Source organism: Physella acuta, unplaced genomic scaffold (genome assembly GCF_028476545.2).
Source record: "Physella acuta isolate Inbredline_101_S28 unplaced genomic scaffold, ASM2847654v3 ptg001020l, whole genome shotgun sequence".
Taxonomy (NCBI): Eukaryota; Metazoa; Mollusca; class Gastropoda; family Physidae; genus Physella; species Physella acuta.
Window position 1 is genome coordinate 130,156 of NW_026732537.1, and position 27,427 is coordinate 157,582.

A 27,427-nucleotide genomic window follows, 5' to 3' on the forward strand; every position below is an offset into this window, starting at 1 on the left:
CATGTTGACCACGATAACTAACGTCCCAAGCTAATGTTGACCACGATAACTAACGTCCCAAGCTAATGTTGACCACGATAACTAACGTTCCAAGCTAATGTTGACCAAATCAAACGTCCCAAGCTAATGTTGACCATAACAAACGTCCCAAGCTAATGTTGACCACGATTACTAATATTCCAAACTAATGTTGACCATGGTAAATAACGTCACAAGCTAATGTTGACCACGATAACTAACATCCCAAGCTAATGTTGATCATGGTAAATAACATCCCAAGCTAATGTTGACCATGGTAAATAACATCCCAAACTAATGTTGACCATGGTTAATAACATCCCAAGCTAATGTTGACCATAGTAACTAACATCCCAAGCTAATGTTGACCATGGTAACTAACGTCCCAGAGCTAATGTTGACCATGTTAACTAACGTCACAAGCTAATGTTGACCACGATAACTAATATCCCAAATTAATGTTGACCACGATAACTAGCATCCCAAGCTAATATTGAACTTGGTTGCCCTGAGTTAGCTCAACCTTGAGCTGCGACATAATTCCCAGCCTATTAAACCTCATCCCGTAGAGCCCAAAAAGAAGCAAATACGTCTCTACTAAATCTACCTTAAAGAATAGTGTTGCCATTAGTAGGTGGTGTACTCTCTAATGTAGCGCACCTCAAGCGTGAAGTTTTAAGACGTGCTAAACGGGCCACAAGGGAAATCACCCTAAACATATTAGACTATTTAGTTAACCAACGGACTATGTACTAGTTTGTAGGAAAAAATAGGTAGGCCTAATGAATAATTTTTAATGGATTAATGTTTATTGCATGTGCTGGAGATTACAAGTAGGAGGGGCTTGTTCTATTGGTTTGAGAGTAGTGGGCGTGGTTTTACGTGACGCAATGTAGACGTAGGTTTACGACAATTTGAAATACTGACGTCGTGTTTGTGACGGAGATTCAGATCCGGATTCTCTTTTACCTAAAGCGTTTTCATTTCAGACTAAAAACTAATTATCAAATTAATTAAGTTTCATTAGTAGGCTTTGAATTGACGCAAGTTTGAGAGTGTATGTTTTTTTTTTTAAACTGCTTTTTAACAAGCTTTATTTAAAAGAGGGAAAGTTTAATTGAGTACTAACCTTAATTATAATACTCTAATGAAAGTTCGTTAGGTCAACATACAATTAATGCAACTTTGATTTTGGGTGCTCGGGGGCATTTAACTCTTGAAATGTACCGAGTGCATGATATGTAGACGCCGAGAAAATCAGGGGAGGGGGGGGGGTGATGATTTTGATCTTTATTTTTTCAGGACTGACCTTAAGCTATCTCGTTTCTAAAGATGTCTGATGTTTGTAATTAGGAGTGGTCTCATCATGTTTCAAGTTAATTAGCGCCATTTGTTTGTCGCATTGTCCAGACACGGTGGCGGATACATAGTGGAGGCTGACCGGGCACCACCCTAGGGCCCACAAGGTTTAGGGGCTTTAAATGGCTACTTTTAGATCGTACAAAATAGAAATAATCTTCGTAATGTGATAAACACAGGGCTCCCACCCCCAGGTTACAGAACCTGTTAGGTACATTAGGATATAGCACTAGTCCACCACAATGATACACCACTAGTCCACCACAATGATACACCACTAGTCCACCACAATGATACACCACTAGTCCACCACAGTGATACACCACTAGTCCACCACAATGATACACCACTAGTCCACCACAATGATACACCACTAGTCCACCACAATGATACACCACTAGTCCACCACAATGATACACCACTAGTCCACCACAATGATACACCACTAGTCCACCACAATGATACACCACTAGTCCACCACAATGATACACCACTAGTCCACCACAATGATACAAAAATGGTCCACCTACTTTGATTGGGCCACTGGTATACACCCACCAACCCTATTAGGGCCACTATGATACAACCACTGGCCCAACAACCTTATTAGGGCCAATGGGGTACAACCACTGGCCCAACAGACTGGCCAGGGGCCATCTATGTAGTTAAAAGAAAAAAAAACTGCAACGTTTTAATGTCTGCCTCCCGGCCTAATACTTTTAAATCAAATTAAAACGTGATTTTAAATTAAAGCTATCCACATTCAGAAGGATTTAATTAAAAGTAGCCTCCTATTTGACGTCCGCCCCGTTTTTTGCAATGCATTAGACACGCACCGTTTTTAATGTCCCTTAATTCGCTCCATTTAATTAATATGTATCTGCCCCAAAAATTAATTGCTCGAATGTCTTACACGAATACCTCATGGGACTCCTGGACAACGTCACGCGTTTCATTTTCCCTCTGGGGATTATGGGATGTGCGTTTTGTTCGGCCATTAACGTTCCCTCTGCAGACGTCAAATTTCTGCCCCGGGGTGTGTGATACGCCATACACAGGAGTTACCGGAAATTGACGGATCCGTGGGTAGCCCGTCATGCCAAATAAAATTAAAGATAAATTTAATTAAAGAAGAAAATAAAAAGCCGTACTAATTAGTTAATTTGCAGTTATGAATGTTTCTCGCTAATATAGGCGAATAAGTAAATCAGGCGCCAATAACATTATGATTAATAAAATTATATATATATATATATATATATATATATATATATATATATATATATATATATATATATATATATATATATATATATATATATATATATATATATATATATATATATATATATACCAAGACTCTACCATAAATAAACCTTAAACTGACAACACAATCCTTAACTATGCCGCGGTCACGGAAGCAGGATAACTCTGTTTCAAACTCTGTTTCTATTTTATGTGCCACTTGAACCACTAGTCCATTGTGTAGTTGTACTCGATAGGAATGAAAGCAAAGGATTGAGAAAAGAATACTTTAATGAGGAGCCTAAATTTATATTTTTTTTAAATGAAAAGATTCTATTCGCGCAAATATGTTGTCAACGAATCTGGCTAATTCTGATAAGTTTGTAACAAAGTCCTTTTTTTTTAGAAAATGTTTTGTTTTTTTCTTGAGAAATCGGAAATAAAGTAGTAACAATTTCCGATAACCGGAAATCGCTTAGAGGTCGACAGATATCCATGGACCTAATTCGTGTATGTCATTTCGTCCGCCAAACTGAAACGCTAGTTAGACAAGTTAACAAAGCTGTCTTTTTCGGACTAAGAAAGATGTACAACGTCTTGATTTGTAAGACCCTCGACTTCAATTTTTCCACGATTACAACACTTTCTCTATACTCCGTGTACGAGAAAGTGAAAGTAAAATGTGAGTGATATACTTTTCATTCACCAAACGCGCAAAAGAAACTGCTTTGAAACGTGTTCAACAGTGCGACATTTATTTGTTTACATTGTAATAAAGCTCGTATGATCTCATTAAAAGAATATTATTATGTTTGTACTACTGTTTAAAACAGCTTTAGACCCGTCTGTATCAGCGCTGCCCAGTTTTAAAGCCCCCTCTCCCTTCCCTCCTCTTGGGGAGACGGACTAACTCCAGGTGAGTGGTATAACGTCTTCAGAAATATAAACAAATAATATGTAAATTGATATAATACATATGATACGATTAGATCTAGACTAGACGTCTATACTCCATGTGTATACTATAATCGTGCTGTATAGCCTACTTTTATTGTATAGCCTATAAAAGTGTATATTCATCTGCCTAACTTCGAAACAAATATTAATACTTAGGCCTAAATATTCAGTTTCGTCCAGGAGCCCATAAGAAAGTCTACCCTCCTCTCTCCCGAACGAATTGGAATTTATACAGAAAACACAGAAAACTTTCTTCAACTGTGAATAAATCATGCAGCTCGGAATCAACTTTGAATTATTCTTTTTACCCGTTTAGGGCTTTAGGCTTCCCCTCCCCCCCCCCCCCCCTGAATATTTACGGTTTGAAAAAAAAATATTTATTCTTAGTTTTTCCTCTTACATCTTTTACCCCCCACCCCCTTTTTAAAACACACAAACACACACACGTACAAACCAAAGGTCTTTCATACCTAAGAAGTAGAAAAACTAACAGAACGAGCTTGTTGTAGGGAGGGGGGGGGGTAGAGAAAATACAACCACAATAGAATCCTTTCACAGGTTTGACAAGGCCGCCACCCAAAGGGCGATAAGTGACACCCATCAAACACAGATTATCTTCCCCTCGCACGGGACTCGCGGTAAACGGGGGAATCGCTGCTCGAACGGCCGCGTTACATAGGTAGGGAACTGTTGGGGAACTGTTGGGGAACTGTTGGGGAACTGTTGGGGAACTGGGTCTCAAGTTAAAATATGTGGGGAACTGTGTCTCGAGTTAAAATAGGAGGGAAAAGTAAGTCCTGTATACAGTATACAACTCTATATTCCAAAGACTGAAAAAATAGGCCCTCAGTCTCCAAATGGACGGTAGAACTCAACTAATTTCTCAAACGTGGTGAGCCTTACGGAGTTTTGAGCCCCTTTCTTTAAATGTATAATTTCTTCTCAAAAATGTATCAAGGTCTAGTATTTTAACTGTGATGAACCGTACATTGACCTGATACATGTTTAATGGATGTAGCTCTAGTCTACTGGTCTGATTAATCTTGAACGTACAATTGTACAGTCTGTCAATACATGCTGGATGTTTCAATCTATATTCCAACCTTCTGAATCCTGGTGGATGTATAACACTAGTCCACTCTCTTGAGCTGTAGTTTTTTATACAGAGGGCATCATTGGGCAAGTTGCAGACCTCGGTGTTACTTCCATAGTTATACGTGTGTGTGTATTATGTGTGTAACGGCAAACTGTGTTGTCCCTATGTCCGAGTGTGTACATGTACGTGTGTACAAATGACGAAAAACATGTATTTGATTAGTACACAATAGATGTCAGTAACGACAAAATTTACTCATAGAATAAACGTCAGCGATAATGACAAATTTGTAATCGGTTTAAATAAATCTACGCAAGATGACTTTATGAAAAAAAAATTATTAAATATGAAGTTTAGATTAAAAATGACATTTACATAGTGTGGTCACGTGATGACCTTTATTTGCACCGAAAACAAACCGAAGGACACTACTGTTTCCAGATAAGACCACATGGTCATTTTTCCAAGAGGTCATTTTTCCAAACAGTACAACATTTTCCGTAACCTTCTGCAGACTTTCCAATCATAATATGGGTCGTTTCGTGACAACAAGTCGTGATTCTCTCGCTGGAATCAATTGTAATTTTAAAATCTTATCAGTTAATGTTACATGCACTGTATTTTTTTTTCTAAAAGTATTTAATAAAATATGTTATTTTTTTCTCTAATTTTAGAATCCTTATCTATCTTTTTCTTTATGGAAGTTGTTTCTTTTCAGTTTTAATAAATGTAAAATTTCCGTTGATTCTACTTAATTACCGCATTTTTCTAAATAAAAAAAGATAAGCCTTAATGTTTTGACAGACCCACGTTAAAATGTGAAGCAACGCCTTTGTTTATGAATAACGTGTAGATATGTCTTGTATTCATTTGTGTGTAAGGTTTGTGTGAGCGATGTTGTGTGTGGGTGAGTGAGGTTTGTGTGTGGGTAGGTAAAGTTTATGTGAGTGAGAAGTTGTTTGTGGGTGAGTAAGGTTTGTGTGAGTGAGGTTGTGTGAGTAAAGTTTGTGTGAGTGAGGTTGTGTGAGTGAGGTTTGTGTGTGGGTAAGTAAAGTTTATGTGAGTGAGAAGTTGTTTGTGGGTGAGTAAGGTTTGTGTGAGTGAGGTTGTGTGAGTAAAGTTTGTGTGAGTGAGGTTGTGTGAGTAAAGTTTGTGTGAGTGAGATGTGTGTGAGTGAGGTTTGTGTGAGTGAGGTTGTGTGAGTAAAGTTTGTGTGAGTGAGATGTGTGTGAGTAAGGTTTGTGTGAGTGAGGTTGTGTGAATAAGGTTTGTGTGAGTGAGATGTGTGTGAGTAAGGTTTGTGTGAGTGAGGTTGTGTGAATAAGGTTTGTGTGAGTGAGATGTGTGTGAGTAAGGTTTGTGTGAGTGAGGTTGTGTGAGTAAAGTTTGTGTGAGTGAGATGTGTGTGAGTGAGGTTGTGTGAATAAGGTTTGTGTGAGTGAGATGTGTGTGAGTAAGGTTTGTGTGAGTGAGGTTGTGTGAGTAAAGTTTGTGTGAGTGAGATGTGTGTGAGTGAGGTTGTGTGAATAAGGTTTGTGTGAGTGAGGTTGTGTGAATAAGGTTTGTGTGAGTGAGATGTGTGTGAGTAAGGTTTGTGTGAGTGAGGTTGTGTGAGTAAAGTTTGTGTGAGTGAGATGTGTGTGAGTGAGGTTTGTGTGAGTGAGATGTGTGTGAGTAAGGTTTGTGTGAGTGAGGTTGTGTGAATAAGGTTTGTGTGAGTGAGATGTGTGTGAGTAAGGTTTGTGTGAGTGAGGTTGTGTGAGTAAAGTTTGTGTGAGTGAGATGTGTGTGAGTGAGGTTGTGTGAATAAGGTTTGTGTGAGTGAGATGTGTGTGAGTAAGGTTTGTGTGAGTGAGGTTGTGTGAGTAAAGTTTGTGTGAGTGAGATGTGTGTGAGTGAGGTTGTGTGAATAAGATTTGTGTGAGTGAGATGTGTGTGTGTGTAAGTAAGGTTTGTGTGCTAGAGATTGTGTGTGAGTAAGGTTTGTGTGAGTGAGGTGTGTGTGAGTGAGTAAGGTTTGTGTGAGTGAGGTTGTGAGTAAGTTTTCTGTGAGTGAAGTTGTGAGTGAGTAAGGTTTGTATGTGGGTGTTGTACGACTATGAATGATATGAGAGATTGTGGTTTACTGTAAAGGACAAGAGTGGTGGAGTGGACGCAGGCTTTCTGTTGAAAGATGTATTGATAAACAGATAGATGCCAGGGGCATGAAAGGAGCCGATGATGAGGAGTGGGGCAGTGGGGGTTAGATACTTTTATCAGAAGGCAACCATTGATATATCGGGAATTTATTACCTCCCCTGTAATGATTATTGGTTCCGTAGTGCTATGTCTAGAAATTAATATACCCACCGCCCCCCCCCCCCCCATAACGTTGGTGTGTAGCGTTATGTCGCCTCCTCCTCCAGCCGTCATCATTACCTCAATGCTGTTATACAGTCGCGAAATATTCCGCCCAGTGTTTCTTTCAGACTTTTTCTCTGGGGGGGGGGGGGCGGACATTGGTAAAAGTATATATTTTCTATATATATTCATTTTAGGGGTGGGGGCGATAGACGCACCCCCCCCCTTCACCCACAAGAGATGCCTGGAAGAAGCTCTGATTCCGCCTCTGCATGCACGTGTTGCTACATGAAGACACGCGCAATCTGGTCATCTCAAAACTCGCGCGCACCAGGCGAATTGTGGGGGGAGTGGGGGGAGGGGGACACGGCTTTACGTAACCCTCAGTCACGTGGTTGACTTCGATAACTGACAGCCGTCCATTTTACTCGCAACCAACATCGGCAAATCAGCTTGAGCGAAAATCAAAAGGGGCAAATTCTCTTTCAACATCCCATAATTTCACCACCGTGTTGCGTTCACTCAAGTGTGTATTCCATTTTTTTTGTGCACAAGCGAGCATCAGAATTTTCACGACATACCGCGCATTCTTCCGCAGCCCCTCCGCCAATCAGCGACGGCGCGGCGTGTTTTTTCCTCGCGGCGCGTGATGTCACCAAGCGGGTTTAATCTCAACGCCTCATTGGCTGGCTCCGCGCGCTAGTGGGTCACGGCGTTCCGCTCCAAGTCCAATGAACAGATCGCGAGGCCGGGGGTTGCCTGTAAACACGGGTCGTCCATCGCGAGGAAAGGTTTAAATAGTGTGGTTTCCCTGTCAGTGTGGAATCAGCATGGCTCTGGTGCTGTGTTGCTGTGATTTAACGCCAGTGTGATATGTGGTTTGGATTAGTCTACATCTTGTTTTTTCCAATCGTTGATTATTGTATTCTAGTGTGGGATTAAGACTATTTTCTGTACAGCGGTTTTTATATTTGTCAACACAGACTTATAGTCAAAAGTACGTACACTTGTGTATACCTATATCTTGTTTATTTATATCCGAAACTGGTTTAGCTTGTAAGAAACATGTTCTTTTATTAAGTGTTATTTCATTGAACTAGAATCTAGATCTTGGCCTAGTTATGGAGGGCTAAATATAAAAATTATTCATTTATTGAAGTTGCCTTATGTTATGTAAACACCTGGTTTGTACGACCTTAATTAAAATTATTATTGATAAGTTATCAAATGTTTGAGGTCATTAGCAGATGACATATCTCGATATTTAGAGTCACATGTTTACCATTGTCATTAGCCTCAATTGCTGTCTTGGCCGGCTAATTAAAGCAGTGTCTTTCCTAATCCGCACAGATTTACCTGGTATGAAACATGATCTCTATATACCAGGTATAAATCTTTAAGCGAGTAGGCTAAGATGTCTACTTACTTATTGATCTGTGGACAAACATTGCATTTAGATCTATATATTTTCTGAATACTAAAAACTGCTGATAAATGTATCAGTTTGTATCAGACAACACTAGAACTGTTGTATGATAAGAGAAGTGTTGGGTTAGGTAGTGAATAAAACCTTGCGGTGATTGTGGTTTATTTATTTTTTATTTCCCTCACCCCCCCCCCCCCCACCACCACAGGACAGCCGCTAACGATGGAGGGGTCATTCATGAAGCGAGGTCGCCAGTGTGACGTGTCGGTCACCAAGACTCACCTCAAGTGCACCCTCAAAAATAACCTTGGACCTAATGTTCAACGTAAGTTTTTACAACAGACCCACCCCCACCGCGCTTTTCTTTCCTTTCTAACGTTTATAACCATACAGGATATAAATCTATTTCTTTCCTACAGTAAAACCGTAAACCTTCTCCATATAAGTACTCTTTATATCCCCCCCCCCCCACCTTTTCCATCTAATCTCTTAATCCCATTCCTCAACACACTCTCCCGTCCTCCCTCCCCACACCCTTCTCATGTATCCTTGCCCTATCTCCAAAAAAAAAAGTTCATAACACTGTCATCACCCCCCCCCCCCCCCATTCCTGTATGTTATACTATATGGGATCGTGTCATGCTTGTTGAAATTAATTAAGCCAGTCATTAGCGAATGTGGGGGACGAGCCACGGGAAAAATGTGAGGGGTGGGGGACAGGGCAGACATGACAGTGTGATCCCAGTAGCGGGGGAGGGGGGGGGGGTGACATGACAGGGGGGGGGAGGTGTAAGATGTCGGGGAAGGCGTGATTAGTGTTGTAAAGTAACGGAAGGTGGTTACCTTGTCGTGTTCTGACCAGCAGAATACCTGTGTACCTGTGTGAGACCACGTTTGTTTCCCCATTCCTGTAGGCAGGTGGTGATATACCGACTGACAAATTTAAAACAAGTGGTGATATAGTGACTGACAAACTTAAAACAAGTGGTGACCTACTGACTGACAAACCTCCTAAAACAGGTGGTGGCACACTGACTGACAAACCTACAACAGGTGGTGATATAGTGACTGACAAAACCTACTGACATACGGTGAAATACTGTCACAATCTACTAAACCAGGTGGTGACATACTGACTGACAAAACCACTGACAACAGGTGGTGAGATACCGACAAAACCTACTGACGAAACACTGACTGCCACAACCTTCTGACATACGGTGATATACTGACACAACCTACTGACGAAACACTGACTGCCACAACCTTCTGACATACAGTGACATACTGACACAACCTACTGACATACGGTGAAATACCGACACAACCTACTAACTGACACAACCTACTGACATACCGTGAAATACTGACACAACCTACTGACATACCGTCAAATACTGACACAACCTACTGACATACAGTGACATACTGACACAACCTACTAAACCAGGTGGTGACACACTGACTGCCATACCAACAGCTGGCAAAGTGAAAGTAAACAAACACTGTTGTTGTTTCTCCCGATCGTGACTAGAAAACTCTACCCTACACGTTCGTCGTGTTTGTTTGTATTTTACTACTTCCTGTTTCGCTTTCTCACACCGCTGTGTGAGCAACCGTTTTCACTATCGGAGATGTGTCTGTCCACTCAGAGATTGAACAATAACAGTTGTATGTGTCCAGTCGTAGTTTTCACTATAACAGATGTAACTGTCCACATAAGAAAATATGGGTTTTTCTAACGCAGTTTGACTAGCAACTTTTTTCTCCAGCAATTACAGGTACATCTAGTTTTTACCGAGGGAGTTTATAAATTTAAGAGAAACAGTGCAGCTAAATTTACCGTCTAACATGTTGTTTTCATTGGTAAGCAATTGATTTCCTAATAGGTAAGCAATTGATTTCCTAATAGGTAAGCAATTGATTTCCTAATAGGTAAGCTATTGATTTCCTAATAGGTAAGCTATTGATTTCCTAATAGGTAAGCAATTGATTTCCTAATAGGTAAGCAATTGATTTCCTAATAGGTAAGCAATTGATTTCCTAATAGGTAAGCAATTGATTTCCTAATAGGTAAGCTATTGATTTCCTAATAGGTAAGCTATTGATTTCCTAATAGGTAAGCTATTGATTTCCTAATAGGTAAGCAATTGATTTCCTAATAGGTAAGCTATTGATTTCCTAATAGGTAAGCAATTGATTTCCTAATAGGTAAGCAATTGATTTCCTAATAGGTAAGCAATTGATTTCCTAATAGGTAAGCAATTGATTTCCTAATAGGTAAGCAATTGATTTCCTAATAGGTAAGCAATTGATTTCCTAATGAAACAGGACAATATAGATCTGTGAAATTTTTTTTTGCTATTTTTCTGTTGTATGCACTACACGGAAACGAGGAGGTAGGGGTCGACAGCCTGTCTTGTTTAATTAGTTACAAGCGTTAATTAATTGGATGAGAAAAGAGAGAGTGACTCGAAGTATTTGTTGTAATGTAAAGCGTGCAACTTAAATGATTGGGGTTAGAATAGAATTTCTAGTGTGGCTACCTAAATAGTTACAGCAAAAGATTGTTCATAAAATGTCTTTTAATGGTTTTCACTGTCAAGATGGGATTAGCATTTAGTATATCCCAGGGTGGGATCCAGGAATAAATATCGTTATGACGACACTGATTCTAAGTAAACTAGGTTTGTCTTGTCTCTGTTTCGGGTTTGACAGTCAGTTTAAATCCCTCTCAACGCTGTCGGTTTAAAAAGCCATACAACCCCCACCCCAAACCCCACCCCACACCCCCCTTCAAATATGTGTCGTCTCCAATATCAAAAAGCGATCAACATCAACCAACGGCAGCCCTACCGGTGCGTCATCGGGCGTATCTCCTGAGTTCATGAATGAATGAACGCGCTTTCAATAGTAGTGTAGGTATGTGCGTTCACTGGCTGTGCACTGCACTCGGTGGACGTGGAATTTTGCGGTGCTCTTCAATGGCGAACAACTTACCTGGGTACGCAATCGTTGAATGGCCGCAGCGATCTAACGGGCGGATTACGATACGTGTAGGCTACATTTCCGTTATAGGTACCCCGTGTCACTGTTTGTCGACAAACATTTTGACCACCACCGTGACTTGTATACATAGCTGGGCAAGTGGTTGGGGGGGGGGGGGGGGGCTTAGGGTCAGGGAAGGGTTAGTTGTGGTAAGGATTATAATGATGATCGTGACAAGAGTTAGGTTAATATAGTAGCAAAAGCAAGCCTCTAATATCTGCATCCGATGTATTCTTATAAAGCCCAACCAAATTCAGTATTGCGTCCTCTCTGCAAATGCGAATTGAAATGAAATAGTTATATTTAAACAGTAGCCTCGCAAATACTAAGAAATCTTCGGAGTCTGTGTTATGTGCTCTACAGTCAGCATGGACTGGAAGCGACATTGTGACAAATTTTAATTTAATGGTTTTTTTTTAATCGCCTCCCATCAACCTTATCTCTACAAGGCTGTTGTTTGAGCACTTTGAACAATCTTTTAAACAGACACCTTTCTCTAGTACTAGAATTATTTAGTCTAGGCTAGAAAAAGATTGTATACTGCTAGTCGTTGTTCAGACCTCTCTTCTTAAAAAAATGTGTTCACTACTAAAGCAATACTTCCATCTAAAAAATGTGTTCAGTACTAAAGCAATACTTCCATCTAAAAAATGTGTTCACTACTAAAGCAATACTTCCATCTAAAAAATGTGTTCACTACTAAAGCAATACTTCCATCTAAAAAATGTGTTCACTACTAAAGCAATACCTCCATCTAAAAAATGTGTTCAGTACTAAAGCACAACTACCACTTTCATTAATTATTCGTACGAACCCTCGCCTTTGACACTTTTTCAATATTTCTGATCGCATTTTACCAGCAAAGGTCGGCGACCCCCCCCCCCCCCTTCAATATTTAGTCAGCCCCTCCGCCTTACCCCCTCCTTAACTGATACCATCACAGCACCAAGGCCGCCCGTCCATTTGTCCAAATCACAGTGCCCAGAACCACGGAACAATACCCCTACTGTGCGCCCTACTTTCTCCTATCCCCTCAAGACTGAAAGCATCCTTTTAAAAGAAAAACTGGGATAAAAAAAATTTCTTCTCTGACTCGACATAATCCTGTTGAGTGTGTACACAAGGGTTAAACATCCCCCCCTGTCGTGTATTTGCCAGGCTGAAAAGGGTTAACTAAAAACTGTTCCTTGATGGACGCCAGCGGTGAGGTCGTGCCAAATGTTCGATCGCCTTGCAGTAGTCGGCAACACATAGATACAACCTGTTTCCAATTTTGGGTACCAGCAAGTAGGGCAGTCGCGACAACAAGGCCGGAGTTATCGATCCTTGCTACACAGGACTTTAATACAGGCCAAGGAATTTGTCTTGTTCAATCTCACCCAGATAACCAACGGCGAAATGGCCTGATGGGTAGGGTGGGGGAGAGGGGGGGAGGGGTTGTTGTTAGTGCATTTTCGTTTGTCGCGTGTATTAAAATTAATGACAGGATTTGAAGCCGACTTAGAGACGTGTGGGGGTATACGGTGGCTCTTGACATATGTAAGGCTGAGATATACTAATTAGTGTTGACCTATATAAGGCTGAGATATACTAATTAGTGATGACCTATATTAAGTTGAAATATACTAATTAGTGATGACCTATATAAGACTGAGATATACTAATTAGTGTTGGCCTATATAAAGTTTTAATATACTAATAAATGATGACCTATATAACGTTGAAATATACTAATTAGTGATGACCAATATTAAGTTGAAATATACTAATTAGTGATGACCTATATATATAGGAAAACTATACTAATTAGTGATGACCTATATAACACTGAGATATACTAATTAATGACGACCTAGACCTATGTAAGATTGAGATATACTAATTCATGACGACTTATTAAAGACTAAGATTTTAATAATTTGTGAAGACCTATAAGATGTGCATATTGAGAGTGATGTTGCCTAATTAAAGACGTAGAGAAATGAATGTTGACCTGTTAGTGTAGGCTCACCTGACTTAATAATTAAAATATTTTTTATTTTAGCACATTATAACACGCGAGGAGTAGCAAACCACTTTAAATGCCGCCGTTAACACCATATGTCAAATGTATCTAAAACGTTCAATAATTACAAACTCGCTCTTTACACACACTTGCCGCGTACAACCCACGTGTAAATCAATAACAACCCACCGGATATAAAACTGAGAACCCATTTAGTATAACTGCAACAAACCAACTTGTCCAAAATGTCAACCCACGTCCTATAACAGTAGCAACCCCCCTGATTTAAAAATATCAACTCATCTCATATAACAGTAGCAACCCCCTAATATAAAAATATCAACCCACCCTGTACAAACCGATCAAGTATGCCTAAAACAATTACAACCCATCATGTATTACAATGGCAACCCACCTGATATATCAATGCCAACCCACCTTATACATCAGCAACAACCCACCAGATACACCAATGACAACCGACCTTGAATAACCGTGACAAACAACTGTTACCTATTATGTAAGTCACCTATTATGTAACAGCAGCGGGGTCCACCTATCTGCACCAGCCCGTGCCCACCACCACAACACACCTGGCGACCACAACACACCTGGCGACCACAACACACCTGGCGACCACAACACACCTGGCGACCACAACACACCTGGCCACCACAACACACCTGGCCACCACAACACACCTGGCCACCACAACACACCTGGCCACCACAACACACCTGGCCACCACAACACACCTGGCCACCACAACACACCTGGCCACCACAACACACCTGGCCACCACAACACACCTGGCCACCACAACACACCTGGCCACCACAACACACCTGGCCACCACAACACACCTGGCCACCACAACACACCTGGCCACCACAACACACCTGGCCACCACAACACACCTGGCCACCACAACACACCTGGCCACCACAACACACCTGGCCACCACAACACACCTGGCCACCACAACACACCTGGCCACCACAACACACCTGGCCACCACAACACACCTGGCCACCACAACACACCTGGCCACCACAACACACCTGGCCACCACAACACACCTGGCCACCACAACACACCTGGCCACCACAACACACCTGGCCACCACAACACACCTGGCCACCACAACACACCTGGCCACCACAACACACCTGGCCACCACAACACACCTGGCCACCACAACACACCTGGCCACCACAACACACCTGGCCACCACAACACACCTGGCCACCACAACACACCTGGCCACCACAACACACCTGGCCACCACAACACACCTGTCATGGTGTGGTATGCACGTGAGCCAGCGGCGCGTGACCTGCGGGTCCCAGACAATTGAGAACCAGGGCACCGCGAACACTCGCGTAACGTCACCTGGGCAGACCGTGTCAGGTGGTGATCACTCACCTGTGCGTGTCACCTTGACCTAAGACTGGCCGCGGCGACTTCGTGTAGCTCACCTGGCTCAGGTGCTAGACTCACGTTTAGAGAGCCATCAGGTATTAAGGTGGATGTCCTAGACTCACGTTTAGAGAGCCATCAGGTATTAAGGTGGACGGTGGCCGTGTGTTTATGTTGTGTTGGCGTATTAAAATTGGAAGCAAGTGCGTTTTATTGGGTTTTTTTTTTATTTAACAGGCATTTTTTATTAGATAGTGAGAAAATTCATTCTAGTTCTTTTATTAGCCTATATTGCAAGTCTGTTATCTGAAGTGCATGTGTTCAGCGGTTAGCTCAATCTAAACAATGCTGAGGCCGTCTTTTAAATGTTTAAGCGTCTGTTAAACACAATTCTGACCGTCCATATCACACAGTACCATGACCGTCCATAAAACACAGATGTGGCCGACCATAACACATACATCCGTGGCCGTCTATTATATACAGAGCTGAGGCCCTCCTTAACACATTCGTGGCCGTCCATAACACTCATAACCGCGGCCGTCCATAACACACAGAGCCTATGTATTCTCTAACACACCAACGTAACCGTCCACAACACCCTTGTAAGCCTCCATGTCATACAAAGCTAACCGGTCACGATGTGTAGCTTGGAATGGCATAAACAAACAGAATCAAATGCACATAACAATATAAGCTAACATCACAAGTTTGACAAAGATATTGTTATCGTTTTCGATTTCCGTCTGGCTAGTTAAAAAGCAATAAGACACAGCAGTAAAGAAATATGAAAGACATCTGTTTCATTACATGTGTGTTAGATCGGGATTTTGGTGGTTCGAGTCTAGACTAGTTAGGTTTCTGAGAGTTAGCGAACTTTGTTGGGTTATAGAGGAAATTGAAGTGTCTTGTTGAATTTTATTAAAAATTTAGCGTGTCCTGTTTGGTGTTAGCAAAAATTTAGCATGTCCTGTTGACTACTGTTGAGTGTCAGATAAATTTAGCGTGTCCTGTTCGGCTTAGAAGAATCTAGCGTGACTTCAGTTTCGTCAGACTAGTAGTCTTGTTGGAGAATCTTCCGTGTCTACAGAATAATTGCCGGCAAGTTCCCAGAAATGCCGGCACCCCTGCCGTGCTGTAATTATAAACCGGCTCTGATAATCCCAAACTTTTAAAACGCGTTTTTCCCCATGAAAACTCTTTTGTAGCTGGGGACAATGGAAGGGGGTGGGGAAGGAGGTGTCATCAGAGGGCCCACATTTAAAGATAATTTTTATCTCTTCATTCCTTAACCTGGGTTAACTTTTGTTAACATATCTTGGTTGGCCGTGCGACTTGAGGCTGAAACAGCATGAGCCACTACTGGCACTTGTGAAGTCTTCTATTAATAGTTTACACTAGAGCCATTACAGGCATTATCGCAGCGATGGGCATACATCAATATTTGACACAATAACAGGACAGGGCATTGTATAAACGGTGGGCATAGCGCTATACGGACGGCATAACATCGTCAGAAGAATAACAGCTGGTATTGTCGTGGATGATAATAAAAAAAGAAATGGGACAATGGAGTCAATACGTGCATCTGTTTCTACATTAATTTTTTTTAATAAAATTATTTTCTAAAAAATAAGATTTACAAAATTGGCCGATATTGCGGACAACGCTAAATTATCATTACCAATCGCACCCATCTTCTACGTAATTTTTTCCTATCTCTGTTTACAAAAGCTGCTATTTAAAGTTATTTTAACATAAAATCTATTAAAAGAAGACACTTAATTTCCTCGTATTTTATGTATTGTACTTAAATTACCGCTTCGTGCCCAAGACACATGGGGCAGATGAAGTAGATTTTATTTACAGCATATAAATGGATAGTGTGGTCAACACTATGCCCAGCCGTCTTTGTTTTCCTTTTCGTCGGTTAAGTACTCATCCGGGCTGGGTGGACGTAGGGACGTTCTACCCGGATTCAAACCCGTGACTGCGGGTTTGCTGCCCAGCTCCCTACCGCTAGGCCAGGCATCGCACGGTTAAATTTAATCATACTTTAATCTTATTGAAAATATGAAACACCTCGCTGTTACACTTTTTATTTAGTTTTTTTTTATTTAGTCCACGAGTTTTTAACAAGGCGAGTCAGCCATGTTTTTAAAGCCAGGCTACGCGTTAAAAATTTTTGTTTTTACATTCGGATTCGTCTTGTTTTTACCCCCCCCCCCCCCCCCCCATCTCGTTATCTACCATCTCGCTGATGTTTTCTTTTATAGAAACCCATTATCGAGGGCTCATTTCATAGCTTCGGCGAGCGTCTCGTACAGGGAGTGAACTCCGCCGAAAACCAACTTACACAGATCTTTCGTCTTAATGGGAAAATGATGCGCAAAGGGGCATCACTCGCTGAGATATTTCGGCAGGATGTTTCTACGTCTTAGTATTACACACACAAAAATATTTAAAAATCTATCCTTTTTATGAATTTATTTTTTAAATGTAAAATTTATTTAACACCTGATCAAGTTCAAAACTGACACATTACCTTTATTTTTGTAAAAACTTTACAACATTGCACACCGCATTTAAAAAATAGATTTGGCCGAGTTTTTGAAGGATATGAAGCCATAACGTCAGAAAACGCCAGTCCCCGTTCGGCTTTAATAAAATTTTAGAAACGCTGTGACACAAAGACGTCTACTCTGTCTAACCGTCCAGACAAAAGGCCGATTACTGTGTCTAACAAATGTGACACAAGGCTGATTACTGTGTCTAACAAATGTGACACAAGGCCGACCACTGTGTCTACCTAATATAACACAAGGCCGACCACTGTGTCTACCTGATGTGACACAAGGCCGACCACTGTGTCTACCTGATGAGACACAAGGCCGACCACTGTGCCTACCTGATGAGACACAAGGCCGACCACTGTGCCTACCTGATGAGACACAAGGCCGACCACTGTGTCAAACAAATGTAACACAAGACCGACCACTGTGTCTACCTGATGTGACACAAGGCCGATTACTGTGTCTACCTGATGTGACACAAGGCCGACCACTGTGTCTACATGATGAGACACAAGGCCGACCACTGTGTCTACCTAATGTAACACAAGGCCGACCACTGTGTCTAACGACTGAGACACAAGGCCGACCACTGTGTCTACATGATGAGACACAAGGCCGACCACTGTGTCTACATGATGAGACACAAGGCCGACCACTGTGTCTACCTAATATAACACAAGGCCGACCACTGTGCCTACCTGATGAGACACAAGGCCGACCACTGTGTCTACCTGATGAGACACAAGACCGACCACTGTGTCTACCTAATATAACACAAGGCCGACCACTGTGTCTACCTGATGTGACACAAGGCTGACCACTGTGTCTAACCACTGAGACACAAGGCCGACCACTGTGTCTAACCACTGAGACACAAGGCCGACCACTGTGTCTAACGACTGAGACACAAGGCCGACCACTGTGTCTACCTAATATAACACAAGGCCGACCACTGTGTCTACCTGATGTGACACAAGGCTGACCACTGTGTCTAACCACTGAGACACAAGGCCGACCACTGTGTCTAACGACTGAGACACAAGGCCGACCACTGTGTCTACCTAATATAACACAAGGCCGACCACTGTGTCTACCTGATGAGACACAAGGCCGACCACTGTTCCTGCAACTTGTGATTACACCCCGTGGGGGGCATCCAGTCAATCACGTGGTCTTCACGTCATCACTCCTCGTTCCGAATTGTCATCTTAAATGACACGAGCGTCTTACGAGGGTATTTCTTCGCCCTACTTAAGAGGCCGGGTCACTACGATAAGTGACAAAGCAGATTCAATTACAGAACTAAGAACAGAAGTCAGCAACGTAATTGCATCAGAAATCTTCTGGGAAATCCCGAAACGCCTCGTGTTTAAGCTTCTAAAAATAGATGACCTTCATGTAAAATTCAAGTTCACACTGGAGCTGTTTACTGCGCATGTCACCGAAATATAGATGGCGCTGGAATGTTGACTGTAAGCTCCGTTAAGAGGAGCTTAAGACAGGAGCTTGCGCTTAGCAAGTGTTTGGTTGCTGTCCTGGCAAGGTTTGTCACTGAGAACTTTTTTTTTTCAGTCAAGAATCTCTGGTTTGAAGAGGTGAATATAATCTGGTGGAAAAACTGCGCGCAGATTCTAAACTTTGCAGTCAAAAAAGCGTTGATCTTTTTGTTAAACTTTCCAGTGTTTGTCTCGCTTAAATAAGGTCACTTCCGGTTCTAACGCCTCAAGTGTTGTTCTGTGCCTGGGGAGGGGCGCCAGTGTTAACCCCCCGGTACACAAACACCGCTGACCACAGCGTTGCTGAAATTCTCTTCAGATCTTTAAGATGGTTTTTTTTTCGTTTTGGTCAAACGCTGAAGAAACTGCACCATAACTGGCTAGCTTAAAAACAAGGATTTATCAGACAGCTGTGTTAGGGCAATGGTTCAAGTCCTTGTTTATCATTTTCTTATTATTTTCTTCAATCATTATATCCACACTGTTTTCGTATTGAGGAAGTTGACATAAGTAGGGAAAATCATGTTTGTTGGGGTTTTTTGTTTTGTTTTTAAATCTGGAACAAAGTGTTACAAAGTACATCCAGATCGACCGGTAAGTGTGTCAGTAGGTCAGCTGGTATGTTGGTCAGTGGGTCAGTACTAGGTGTGCGATGTGTCAGGTGAGTTGTGCTCACGTGTACAGTGTCGCCAGGTGTGAGTCGGTGTGTGACGTTTATTCTACCAGGTGTCCATGAATCTCAGCGGCTAAGAATTTGAATGCTTCCTGTCTACATGGTTGTAAGCATTGTAAGATACTGGATCCTGTCTATATGGGATCAGCGGAATAGATAGCGAATAATTCGGCACACACAATATATCTATCATTATAGTCACTGAACGGAAACATTGTCTACTTTTATACAATTCATACCTTTATTCCTGTATTCCTCTAAAATAAATCAACCTAAAAGAGCAAAAGCCATAGCATCGCCGCATCTCATTATAACTTTTGTTAGAGGAGAAAAAAATCGATATTTATAATAATACGATTTATCTGACACTTTGTCACGACATCCTTAACTCTTATTGTGTGTGTGTTAGTGTGTCACTAATGGTACGTGAATGTGTGTCACATATGTTCCGCGTTTGATCCTCGGCCACTCCCCGCTAGAAAAAATAATTTAAGGATCACTGTGTGACTGTTGGTTCGCTATATCACACGGGAACAACTGTCTATCGTTCGCTTTACAACCTAGCGGGGGTGGGTGTGGGGGGGGGGGGATACTGTTCGTTATATGGTGAGCAGAGAGCTATAACACCACTAAACTAAATGTTCCTTATATCACACCACCACTTACGACTTAAGAAACACCCCACTATCAGATAAAAAATTCACACACCCCTTCCCCCCCCCCCCCCCCCCTCCCCGCGCAAACATTCATTTCTAACAATTCGTCTGCTATTTCCGTCATTTTTCTGCCACTCCTGTGATACTTGGGTTTCATGATGAAAATTTGAATATCATATACATTGTGATGTTGTTTTAGCTTTTTTCCAATGTAAATGAAAACCTTTAACATAAAACAGTTAAAAGTTGTTTTACAAAAACAAATAGAAACTTAATACATAAACCTTTGACTGACATAATACAGCAAAAAAATAGTTTTACAAAAACAAATGGAAACTTAATACATAGACTTCCATTTTGTTTTCACGGCGTAGTGTACTGTGGTGTGAGAAAATCTGCTGGAAAATGCTCGCATTGAAATGACACGATAATCCGCGAGCATTAAACATTTTGCTAGCTAATCGCTGGTTGTCTAATCCTTAGCCTGCAGTTTTAGCCACCATTAACACTCTCATGTTAAACACATTGTCACACCCGTCTGCAATGCACTCATTCTAAACACATACATACATTCAAATAGCAAAGTTCTATAATTCTATACTCTAAAACTCACATTTCAACAATGCTATGCTCTAAGGTAAAAGTCAAATTTAATCCAAAGCCTTAATGCAAAAGTCACATTTAACTCAATCCAAAGCCTTAATGCAAAAGTCATATTTTTTGTCACCTAAACCCCAACTTGCAAAACACAAACACAACCACATCCCCTGCCCCAAACCTCATACACAACCACACCAAATTCCCCAAAACTCCTACATAACTACACCCAATTCCCCAAAACCTCCTAAATAACTACACCCAATTCCCCAAATTTCCTACATACCCACCCCATTCCCCAAAGCTCCAACATAACCACATCCAATTCCCCAAAACTCCTACATAACCACACCCCATTCCCCAAAATTCCAACATAACCACATCCAATTCCCCAAATCTTGTACATAACTTCACCCCATTCCCCAAAATTCCTACATAACCACATCCAATTCCCCAAAACTCCCACATAACCACACCCCATTCCCCACCTCCCTGCGACCCCAAAGTTTCCACACAGCCGATACCAGCGCCAGATAATCTCGCAGCTTTCGATTAACTAGCTTTAAATGCGGGCGCTAATTCCTCTGTCAGCCACAGGGTCAAAGGTTGCTGGAAGTTTAAGAAATCTTCTGAACGAGTTACATTTTTTTCCCGAGCTCGTAGAATCTTCCTCGTGGTACCGTCATGGCCGCGGAGTAATTCCAGAGTCCCTGCCGCTCCGGCGCGGAGTGATTTAGATTTCTGCCAGACAATGACGCGCGATCGTCTAATGATGTTACCTGCAAACTATGTCGGTCAAATGACTTGGGGAAAATGTAAAAAAAAATTCTTTGAAAAGTTTTTACTTTTCATTAAACCAGTTGTTAAATCAACATCCTCCTGATGTAACTTTTTCTTTTTTCTTTAAAGGAAATTCTATTTTACCTTTGAAGTAAAATTTCCACCAATAGTTGAAGAGTAAAATTTAAAAACAAACAACTGACATTTCAATTTCTATTCACAGTTATATTTCTTTGAAGTTTCTAATTTCCACCTATAAAGAAAAAAAAAACACGAAACAGATGAATTGACAGAAACATTGCTATGCATCATGTAGCCGACATGTAAAAAATTATTCCGTTTTAAGATGGCGAGTTGAGCTCAGTTTTTTTTTATAAATTTGTTTCCTCCTTCATTAGTTCTCTTAATTTATTATATTTAAAACTTGGTAATAGAAATTATTTTGTGATGTAAAAAAATATTTTCTAAACAAAGCCGACAAAGCAGTTAAAGATAAAATAAAATACATGCCTTAAATTATCTAACATTCATAATCTTGTTGGCCCCTATTTTGTTGTGGCCACTCTCATATCGTGGCCCCTACATTTTCGTGCCCCCCCCCCCCCTCATGTTGTGGTCCCTCTCATGTTGTGGCCCCTCTCATTCAGTGGCCCCTCTCATTTAGTGGCCCCTCTCTTATCGTGGCCCCTCTCATTCAGTGGCCCCTCTCTCTTATCGTGGCGCCGACAGAGACGTAGGCCACTTAGGCGGGAGGAAATGAAGATCGTTTGGCCTCACTCTGCTCATTAATTTAGTGCCGTCTGTTGAATGGGATGGAGATCCATCTTGATTAGCCCACTCGTAAACTGTAAACACAAAAGTCCCCTCGCTTTATTCACGGCTCGTTACGTTACAGCTGGTTGTATGATGGGGAGCCGGATGGTAGGATGGTAGCTGTGGCTGCCGGATGGTAGGATGGTGACAGCCGGATGGTAGGATGGTGACAGCCGGATGGTAGGATGGTAGCTGTGACTGCCGGTTGGTAGGATGGTGACAGCCGGATGGTAGGATGGTAGCTGTGACTGCCGGATGGTAGGATGGTGACAGCCGGATGGTAGAATGGTAGCAGTGACTGCCGGATGGTAGGATGGTGAACCGTGACTGCCGGATGGTAGGATGGTGACAGGATGGTGAAAGCTGGATGGTGGGAGGGTGAGCGGTGATTGCCGGATGGTAGGATGGTAGCTGTGACTGGTGGATGGTATGATGGTGAACCGTGATTGCCGGATGGTAGGATGGTAGATGTGACTGCCGGATGGAAGATGGTGACTGCCAGCTGTTAAATTGATGAAAGCCATTGTTGTACATGCCAGAATTTTAACATAGATCTATTTAAATAGATATTTAAAAAATTTTAATGTGGAGATTCGACCTTGATTCGTGTTTGTTAAACACAAACAAAATCGAAAACGTGTAATGCCAATCGATACATCGAACTATTACAATAACAGATGAGTGCAATCTGATAAGATATCAATATCTGATTGATTAGAATCTCAGGGTTAATCTCGCATTTGGGTCAATAGATCGATAGTTGGTTAATTCTGTATCTTTGGGTTTATGCACAGCGTACAGCTGACGTCATACGCTCTGTATATCCCCACAAGTACATATCTATTGTATATCTAGCCGTACGCACTCGGAATATCTAAATATGTACACACCGCTGTTATATCTCCAAGTCTTTTCACGCTATACTTTAGCCATTCATCTCATAAATTGAACTTTGATTCTCCTCAGTTTATTATTGTTTACTTCAAGGAACGCCAATTTGTGATGAAAGTGGTAATATGGATGCTGGGAGGGGGGGAGGGGGGGGCGGCTAGAGTTGTATTGGAGCAGCAGTTGTGTTTGAGGAAGGTTTTTGATAAATAAAGAAGTGATTCACTTGTACTTTCAGCTGGTCAGGCAGCTTACAACTTACAGTGTTGTACGAGGTATACACATACACCACACACACACACACACGTACACACACACCACACCCGCACAAATACACACATAAGCCCACACAATCACACACATACACGAGCACATACACCACACACACACGTACGCACACTCCACACACACACGCATACACATCACACACACGCTCACACGCTCACACTCCACACGGACACCCGCACAAATACGCATACATACACACAATCACACACACACACACTACACATACACACACAAACACACGAGGTTGACTAACAATTTGACCACAACATAATGTCGCCTAGAAAGAAAAAAAAGTGGCCCGAGAAAGTGAAACTGACACAACTTAACACCGGGGGGGGGGGGGGGGGAAGGGAGGGGTGTCCCTTGTTACCACTTACCGTGTGTCGGCATTGATGCGCCAACCGCATGCCGAGTCACGTCCCCTGCATGTCGCCGCTCCAGGTATCTGACCTTAGGTGTACGCGCTAATCTGGAAATTCCACGCTAGGTGTACACGCTAATCGGGGAATTCCACGCTAGGTGTACACGCTAATTCGGGGATTCCACGCTAGATCTACACGCTAAAATTCCAATCTAGATGTACACGTTATTCGGGATGTTATAGGCGTACGGGCTTATCGGGAACTTCCCGTAGTATGTTTATAAGTTAATCGGGAATTACCCCCCTTGGCGTACACACTAATCGGGAATATCCACACTAACTGTACACTCTAGAAATACAGTGTATCTCCGGACTAGGATAATAGGATAGTTATAGTTTATTTTAGGATAGTTATTGTTTATTATAGGATATTTATACTTTATTATAGGATAGTTATACTTTATTATAGGATAGTTATACTTTATTATAGGATAGTTATACTTTAGGATAGTTATACTTTATTATAGGAAAGTTATACTTTATTATAGGATAGTTATACTATATTATAGGATAGTTATACTTTATTATAATTACGATAGTACATTAGGTCTTACTCAACCACACAATATACCAAATCACGAAGAACAATGAATTATCTGCCCTTGTATCAACCGGAAAAAAACATTCAGGGCATCAGATCTTCAACCGGATTAACGAGCAACATCGTGTATCATTTACAATATGTCTAGCCGGCGAGATACTTCGTGTACCATATGTCTAGCCGGCAAGAAACATCGTGTACCATATGTCTAGCCGGCAAGAAACATCGTGTACCATATGTCTAGCCGGCAAGAAACATCGTGTACCATATGTCTAGCCTGCGAGAAACATCGTGTGTCAGGTACAATATGTCTAGCCGGCGAGAAACATCGTGTACCATATGTCTAGCCGGCAAGAAACATCGTGTACCATATGTCTAGCCGGCGAGAAACACCGTGTACCATGTACAACATATCTCTCCGGCTCCCTACGAGTAGCCCATTAAATCAAACCACACCGTGAAGTGCATCGTTGTGCTTCTGTTTATTTGTCCTGTGCCAAGGGTGTCTACGCCCAGGGGAATAAAACAACAGCCCCAGGGGCGGCCCCAGATTTTATTTCAGCATGACAAACTTGCCTTGATAGCCCAGCACCGTCAGCAGATCGTGTGGCGTGTGAAGATGGCTGATAAAACGTCAGGGGTGGATTCAAATTAAGCCGTTTGGAGATTACACGTCTCATTGGCTAGATTTAATTGTAATATACGGTAGATTACATTTGATTGGTCAGTTTTAGGTTGCAGCTTAGAGGGCTGTTTGTATGACGACGGCGAGCCGTTATTTTTGTTCCAGATATTTGAGGTCCGGTCGCGATGGAATTACAGGCATTAGAGGAAGGCTGTACTTATCTGTGTTGCTGTGTTAACGACACGAACACACGTGTGTATCAAAGCTCTCTTTAAGGGTGCGCGGCCATGCATTATTGGTAATAGTACTGCGCATTCTTTATGTACAATGTAGAAAACATTGTATTGGGGGGTCATCCATTTATGACGTCAACACAAGATTGAATTTTAGTCGAGCTATTTATTACTTGAGAGCTGTCTTTTAAATGTGCCTATTTTTCTATTTTTTTTTTTTTGCAGGATAAATGTTTTGCGCTTCTTACTAGAGAAATTTTACATTTTGGACATACCCCCCCCCCCCCCCAAAACATATACACCCCCATTCTACACACGTGCACAAAAGTTTACATTTTCGAACCTTCGCCATATATATATATATATATATATATATATATATATATATATATATATATATATATATATATATATATATATATATATATAACCCTGGTCCCTGACGCCTGCACCCTGTGAGACCTGTAACAAAACCCTGCCTCCCCCAGCACTTACATTTACCAAATACTCTATAGTGTTGCTACGCCCGGCGCCCGAGGCGGGCTCTCAGTTTTCTCCGCCCTATTCCATGTATACATTTGGGCCTACTCTTGATCTTGCCGACCCCCATTGTATGCCTGTATATTTATGTTGAGTGGACACGCCTCTCTGCTGCCCCGTCTCCCTCCATTTCGACGCCGCTGAAACAATCTTCCCATATAACCTGCACACATCGTCACAATCCTGGGTGTAGTGACGACAGAGCGTGTTTGATGCACGAGAAAACCTGCGTCATACACACCTAGATGACGTCATTGACGAGCAGGGCGGACAACTCCGTGTTTAATGCCAGAGCAGGGTGAGCTGCCCTTATACACGGGAGAGTACTCACTGTGGGGGTGACAGGTTTACAGGCCGTATCACGTGGTCTCGTCCATCAGACATTTGGAAGTGATTGTGGGCAAGTTGTATGTGTTTATGTAAATCACCGTGAGTATGACATTACTACACGATGTTTGGCCGTGCTGATGAACAGGGGTGCCAATCGTACATTGACCATGGCCGTCAATAATGGCCGTCAAAAGTACAGTGACGTCATACAATGGCCACGAAATCCATAGGAATGTAAGAAAACAAATGGCCTTGTGCTTGGCCAAAAAAAAAATGAACAAAATATATTGAAATATTAAATGTAGCAATTGTAAAAACGGCAAAACAAAACTTTTTATTTAAATTGGACTAATTTTGGTCCGCGTTTTTATTTTCATTGGAACTTTACTTTTGGTCGGCCTTTGCTCCACTAAACTTTACTTTTGGACGGGGTTTTCTCCATTAAACTTTACTATAGGACGGCCTTCCTTCCCCTATTAAACTTTACTTTTGGAGGGCCTTCCTTCCTCCTCCCCCCTCCCCGCCACACCCCTATTAAACTTTACTTTTGGAGGGCCTTCCTTCCTCCTCCCCCCTCCCCGCCACACCCCTATTAAACTTTACTTTTGGAGGGCCTTCCTTCCTCCTCCCCCCTCCCCGCCACACCCCTATTAAACTTTACTTTTGGAGGGCCTTCCTTCCTCCTCCCCCCCTCCCCGCCACACCCCTATTAAACTTTACTTTTGGAGGGCCTTCCTTCCTCCTCCCCCCTCCCCGCCACACCCCTATTAAACTTTACTTTTGGAGGGCCTTCCTTCCTCCTCCCCCCTCCCCGCCACACCCCTATTAAACTTTACTTTTGGAGGGCCTTCCTTCCTCCTCCCCCCTCCCCGCCACACCCCTATTAAACTTTACTTTTGGAGGGCCTTCCTTCCTCCTCCCCCCTCCCCGCCACACCCCTATTAAACTTTACTTTTGGAGGGCCTTCCTTCCTCCTCCCCCCCTCCCCGCCACACCCCTATTAAACTTTACTTTTGGAGGGCCTTCCTTCCTCCTCCCCCCTCCCCGCCACACCCCTATT

The 27,427-nt window shown here is 42.1% G+C and overlaps 1 protein-coding gene across 1 annotated transcript in view; it reads left to right on the forward strand.

Moving 5' to 3' along the window:
* The first annotated feature begins 7,734 nt into the window (after nucleotides 1-7,734).
* Nucleotides 7,735-27,427, forward strand: part of LOC131954704 (ceramide kinase-like) — a 114,054-nt gene continuing 94,361 nt past the window's right edge. Inside the window, exons 1-2 of the mRNA XM_059318459.1 lie at nucleotides 7,735-8,012; nucleotides 8,650-8,766. Of these exons, the coding sequence (XP_059174442.1) occupies nucleotides 8,664-8,766 (103 nt within the window). The 5' untranslated portion in view covers nucleotides 7,735-8,012; nucleotides 8,650-8,663. The remainder of the gene's footprint in view (nucleotides 8,013-8,649; nucleotides 8,767-27,427) is intronic.